This window comes from Neophocaena asiaeorientalis, unplaced genomic scaffold, assembly GCF_003031525.2.
Source record: "Neophocaena asiaeorientalis asiaeorientalis breed wild unplaced genomic scaffold, Neophocaena_asiaeorientalis_V1.1 scaffold282, whole genome shotgun sequence".
Classification (NCBI taxonomy): domain Eukaryota; kingdom Metazoa; phylum Chordata; class Mammalia; order Artiodactyla; family Phocoenidae; genus Neophocaena; species Neophocaena asiaeorientalis.
Window position 1 is genome coordinate 1,050,490 of NW_020172595.1, and position 5,782 is coordinate 1,056,271.

The 5,782-nt window shown below is 49.1% G+C and overlaps 1 protein-coding gene across 6 annotated transcripts in view; it reads right to left on the minus strand.

The window, feature by feature from the left end:
- The window catches only part of ABCF1 (ATP binding cassette subfamily F member 1), an 18,821-nt gene extending 13,039 nt beyond the window's left edge, over positions 1-5,782 (minus strand). For 3 of the 6 annotated variants that reach the window (XR_003002374.1, XR_003002373.1, XM_024738511.1), the window contains exons 1-7: positions 5,650-5,782; positions 1,980-2,026; positions 1,688-1,780; positions 1,401-1,530; positions 1,030-1,262; positions 327-401; positions 132-245 (exon numbers count right to left, since the gene is read on the minus strand). Coding sequence is in view for 4 of the 6 variants with exons in the window: in XM_024738511.1 (XP_024594279.1) it covers positions 132-245; positions 327-401; positions 1,030-1,262; positions 1,401-1,530; positions 1,688-1,780; positions 1,980-2,026; positions 5,650-5,722 (765 nt within the window). In the remaining 2 variants the exon portion in view is untranslated. The remainder of the gene's footprint in view (positions 1-131; positions 246-326; positions 402-1,029; positions 1,263-1,400; positions 1,531-1,687; positions 1,781-1,979; positions 2,027-5,649) is intronic. The other 3 variants (XM_024738513.1, XM_024738512.1, XM_024738514.1) reach the window with 3 other exon arrangements.

A 5,782-nucleotide genomic window follows, 5' to 3' on the forward strand; every position in this document is an offset into this window, starting at 1 on the left:
AAAAAAAAAAAAAAAAAAGTTTGCCAACTCCTGCTCTGGAGAGTAAGAGCACCCCCAGATCCTGCCCCCTGCCCAAGGGCCACAGAGTCCTAGTCCCTCAGCCCACCTTCCCCCAACACCAAAATACAAACCTGCTCTGCCTTCTTGGCCTTCTCCTTCCCTTGCTTGGGTGGTTCCTCTTCTTTTGTTATTTCCTCTTCATTCTCCTCCTCGTCATTGTCCAGAGCAGCAAATTTATTTTGAGGCTACCAGGGAAAAGACAGCAAGTTTGATGAAATGCTCTAATTCCTGAGACCCAGCCCCTCCTCCTGCCTATACTCCCTCACCTTGGCCTTCCCCTTTGACTTCTCCTCCTTTCCCTTTTTGCCCTTGAGCCCTGGCTGTTGTTCCTGAGATACAGCCTGGAGAAGACACACACAGACACACACAAATTAATTTGCTATATTGTAGCTTAATGAGTGTTTCTAGGGGGTCTAGGAGTAGCAGTTAACTATACTGAGTCTGCCAGGGAGAAAATGAGACCCAGCAAAACCCTAGTCTCCGGCTAAGGGACTGTGACACAGGCAAGTGAGCCACGTGGGTGAGATGACCCTAGCACTGGAGGGCTTCCTCAAGAGGACACATCTCGAGACGAGGTAATGGATGTGGGCTTAGTGAAGGTGTTCTAGGAAGAGGGAAGAGAAGGCATAAAGAACAAAGGTTTCAACACACAGTCAAGCTGGATGCCAAGATGTGATCAGGCTAATCTGAAAGGTATACATGGAGAAGTCCCAAGTAACCCTGCAGAGGAGTCCAAGTGGAAGGGCAAAGACCCACAGGCCTTTGTTTTATATTTGGAGTTTGAAAGCAACAGGATCACTGTAAATTTCCGAGTGATGAAGAGCATTTTAAAAAGCTGACTCTGACAGTGTAAGCAAGACTGGCCTAGAAGAGCTAGCTGAAAAGCAAGAAAAGAAGCCGGGAAATTACCACACTGTGGCCAGAGGTGCTACACGGGGTGGGAGTGACTGGCAGAGCCATCACTATCACCTTATTGATCCGATTTTTCTCTGGCTTGGCTGGCTTAGGAGGATGTTTTTCTTCCTCCTCTTCTTCTTCCTCACTCTGATCCTGAATCAGGGCTGCAAAAACATTACCACCCTGGAGAATGAAAGGGCCAGAGAAGTCAGCGGGATGGTCAAGGCTGCACCCCTGGGGTCTCTGTCTACCACACAGATGGCTTACCTTGGTTTTCTTCCCTCCTCGGGGTACTGGGGCAGGTACTGAAATGACAAGGGGAGAAGGTGAGAATTACAATGTCCTGCTCCTTAATCTAATCCAACTCCACAAGCAAGGAATGCAGCTCCTGACTCTTCATGACTAAAGGGTTCCAGGTACCCATTTCCCCTCGGGACATTTACCCTCATCCTCCTCATCACTGGCCGGCACTGAGAGCTTCTTAAGACGCTCCATGAGCTCCTTCTCCTCTCCGTCATCATCCACATCCTTTTTCCGACGGCTTTTGCGAGCATCTCGCTTCTTTTTTTGCTGCTGAAAGCCAAACAGTGAGAGAATGAAGCCCAGGCCACTGATGTATCTCTGCTCCCGAGAGTGCTCCCCGTCAGCTGAGTGAACCAGTGTGGGCTGCAGAGGGGCTGGCGGACCCATGGATGCCTCCATGTAGTGGTGGGTCCCCTGACACCTGTACCTGCTGCTGCTGCTGCTGTTGCTGCTCCTTCTCCTTGAGCACTTTCTTTTCTTCCCCAGCTTGTCTGTCTTCTACTGCTAGCTCTTCGAAGAACTATAACGGGAGTTAAGATCTAGGTAAACATGGTTCAGAAACCAACCAAGCCCTTCACCACCACACACGAGCCCAGGGACCTTCCACTCCATCCCACCTTGCTCCCTCTCCTGACGAGACCTCTTCCCCTCCCTTGGGCCCCCACCGCCTTCAAAGGGCCACCTTCTGCTCAGAAACACCCACAGTCCTCTCTCCTCACCGTCTTTTTGGTCTTCCTGTCCTTCTTCCCTTTCTTCACCACTTTGTCTAGAAGGTTAAACAGATATTGTGAATGATGATTTGCAAATTCCAAAGCACTCTGATCTCTCCTGCCAAGCTCTCAGTGGTCCCCACCCTATTTACTGTTTTTCTAGCTCAACTACCGCTCCCTAGACATTGGCACAAGACAGACACAAGACATTGGCCACAGACACAAGACATTGGCCACAAGACAGACAATGGTGGCTGGTCTAGGGTAGCAGTGGGAAGCAAAGGAGAATCCACAGGGTGATGGCAGAGGTGAGAAGTAAGAGTATTCAGAGATGACTGCAATGTTTTTAGCTGGCAAAATTAGCTGGGCTAGTGGTACCACTGATTAACGCAGGATATACTGGAAGAGAAGGACCCCTCTCCCCACCCCTATCACCCGTGCGGGAGAAAGGTAGGACAAAAATATGAATTCAGTTGGGGATATGTCATTTTTGGAACCTACAGGCCACGGAAACAGCCATCTAGTAAGTCAACAACAACCTGGGTCTATGCCGCACCTGCTCCACTAGCACTTCTAGCACAAGTCACTAGCTGTGATTGTACTTGATTGGGCATCAGTCCTTCATCCTAGAGAGCGACCTGAGACTACTTAGCTCGTGTTCCCAGGAAGCAAAGTGGGAAGTCGATAAAAGTTTACTGACTGAACAAATTCCAGCTTCTCCTTTCTGTCCATCCCCATTACCCTGAATGCAGGGGACTAGGTCTAACTCCCTCCCACATCAGACTGGGAGGCAGCCAGCAGCCTCGTGACTTCCCTCCACGCCCAGGCCTGTCCACTATCACATTCGTCTCCCAACCATCCCATCCACCCACTGCTACCCAATTCTATCCAAAAGCACTCCTGCAATCGCTTGGGTTTTTTTTCCCCAAAAAACCCCAAAACAAAGGCTTTCTGCTATCTACCACATTGAGTATTCTCACACCAGATTTCCACCTAGTCCATAGTAATCAGTTATTCAGATACTGAGCATCTACAGTGTCAAAAACTGGAGATAATAAAGGACAATCGCTATAACTTAGGACCTCACAGACTAAAAGGGCACATCCTATCTTGTCTGCTATCTCTGTTTCCCTAACCATACCCGGGTTCTGGACACTGGCTTCTCCCCACTCCTTGGTTAACTCCCAGGCACGCTTATGCCTGTCTTTGCTTCATCTGTGACCTCCATCCTGAACACATTTCAAAATCTGATCCCCATATTGGGTGACTAGCGTGATGGAACTGAAAAGATGTGCAGGAGAAGGTAATGAAAGGTTTTATAAGCTATTCCACGGAGTCTAACCCTAAAGCCATTAAGAAGGAGGACCCACTGCAGTACACGAGAAGGAATGACATGATCAGCTCACCCTGACAACACTGAGAGTGACTTAGACACTAAGTATCTCCAAGGACTAACACAACCACACCTCCTGACCATAGGGAGAGAAGCCTGTGCACAGGTTCAAGCGTGAGAAAGTATTATCAGCAAGGAACAGGAAAAGGCTAAGTGTGGCTAAAGCTATGCTGTATCCTCCACATCTCCCCCTCTAATGGCTCCTCCCCTTAGTAAGTACATCACTGAAGTGACTCCTAATTTCAAAGCCAAGTAAAGCACTTTCTGTAACCTTACAATCTCCTCCCCCAATTACTGTTTCTATCCTGTCTTCATTGAGTCTGAGTGCAGTCCACGCTAGCTCCACCTCCTCATCTCCTGTTCCTTTTTGAATATACTGCAACCTGATTCAGCTGTCATCTTCTAATGAATACTACTTTTCTCAAAGCTGTCACTGTCCCCTTAGTTGTTCAACCCGAAAAGATTTCTTTGTAGTCCTTATTTTGCGTGATTACTTGGCAACATTCCATGCTACCTACCTCCTCATCCTTTTAATTCTCCTTTCCTGTTGTTACTTAGCGTCAGGGATCCTGCTGCTGCTGGTCTGCCTCTAGTTTCTCTGGCTGCTCTCCTTTCTCGGTCTCATCTTCTCAGCCTCCTTCTCCACCTTACTTCCCTTAATTGTTGAGGTTCTTTTGGGTTCCCACCTTCTACGTCTTTTCGCTTCAATCTGCATTCACTCTCTAGGGGATGCCCCGTACAACTACACTCACCTGTGTCTTTACTCCTAGTCCAGTGCTCTCCCCACAGCCACCGAACAAACTCTCTCCTTGCCATCTCCTCTTAAAATTCCCCAGAAATCTCCAACTCAGCATTCAAAAGCTGACCTTACCTCTTCCCGCTCCCCACTCTACAGGCCACTACTGCTTTCAATAAATAGCCTACTAACCGCTGCAGTATTCAAGTGAGTGTCAGCCTTAATTCTTCTCCCTTGATTTAGCTGGTTCCCAGTTCCAGTCAATGCCCTGGCTTACTCTCTTACCACTTCTCACCTGGATCATTACCAGAGCCTCCTAAATGGTCTCCCTCCCTCCAACCATTCCTTATGCACTTCAATGGGTCCTCCTTCTTAATGTTTTTAGGACTAAGTTCCTTGGAGTAGTGTATAACACCTTTCATTATCTGTCTCCCGCACGTCTTTCCAACCCCATCACACTAGTCACACAATACTGGGAACCAGCCAGGCTCAACGACACCTCTACCTCTGCATTAACTGCACCCTCTGCTTGCTTAGGATGTTCTTCCCCTTGCTAACTCACACTGATCCTTCAAGAACGAACTCGGCTATCACATATTCCTGGGAGGCTTTGCTGACACTCCCGCCCTATCTGATAGATGTTGCCCCTCTCTTTTCTAGTCCCATAGCATTCTCAACACATTCATCACACTCTGTCAGCCTCTGTCTGATTAATGCTCTGTCCCCTCCACTAGGCTTGCCCCTTCTCGATAGGCAAGGCTTATCTTTCATCCCTACACCTCCAGTTCTTCTGCACAGCACCAGGTACAAAGTAGGCATCCAATAAATGCCTGCAAAATTAGTCACTGTATACCTACTATAATTATTTGTATCCATTTTTATCTCCCTCTTGAAGTACCTTCAAGCCTGGTAGGATGTCTTCGTTTTTCTCCCCTCCCCAAAGCACAGCATTCACACTGCATAATTAAAAACAGGTGCTCCATAAACATCCGCTGCTTTTAAGTAAACCGTAATCCTCCATTCCAACACCCAGTGTCTATGCTCTTGCTCCAGTTGAGTCAGAAAGGTGTCTTACGAAAGAGCGCAAGGAGTCATCCTTTCTTAAGAAGCAGGTGGGATGCTGGTTTCCACGGGTGAGTGTGAGAATGTGTATGTTTGTGTGCGCGCGCGCGCGCGAAGATCGAGGCACAACTTATATCAATATGTAAGTGCCGAATGTGGAATACCGTGTGGTAGGGAAGATGTCCAAATGAGAAGAAAACAGGACATTCTCAGTTCTCCCCATCTCTCCCTCGGTACCATAAGCTCTTCCTCGTCTCTTTCCCAGTCTTACTGAAGTTCCTGCGTGACACCCCGGCACCTCTTCTTTCGCCGGCACCCCAAAAGCCCTCCTGCCAGGGCAAACTCTTCTCGGCCCCACTGAACGCATGCGCAGTAGCCTCGCACGGCCCGGTCAGTCTCGCGCCCCGTGACTCTCTCCTAAGACACGCACACACTTCTCTCTCTTCTTCTCTTTCCTATCTCCTTCCCACCCTGCCTACCAGCCTCACCTGTGGGGCTCGTGGTCTCTCCGTCCCCGATCCACTCGGGCTCCGGCGGCTGCTGTTTGGGCCCCTTCGGCATCGCGGTGGCAGTTACGGCAATCTTGGCGGCGCCGGGCGCTATTTCCGGTTCCGGCAGCTT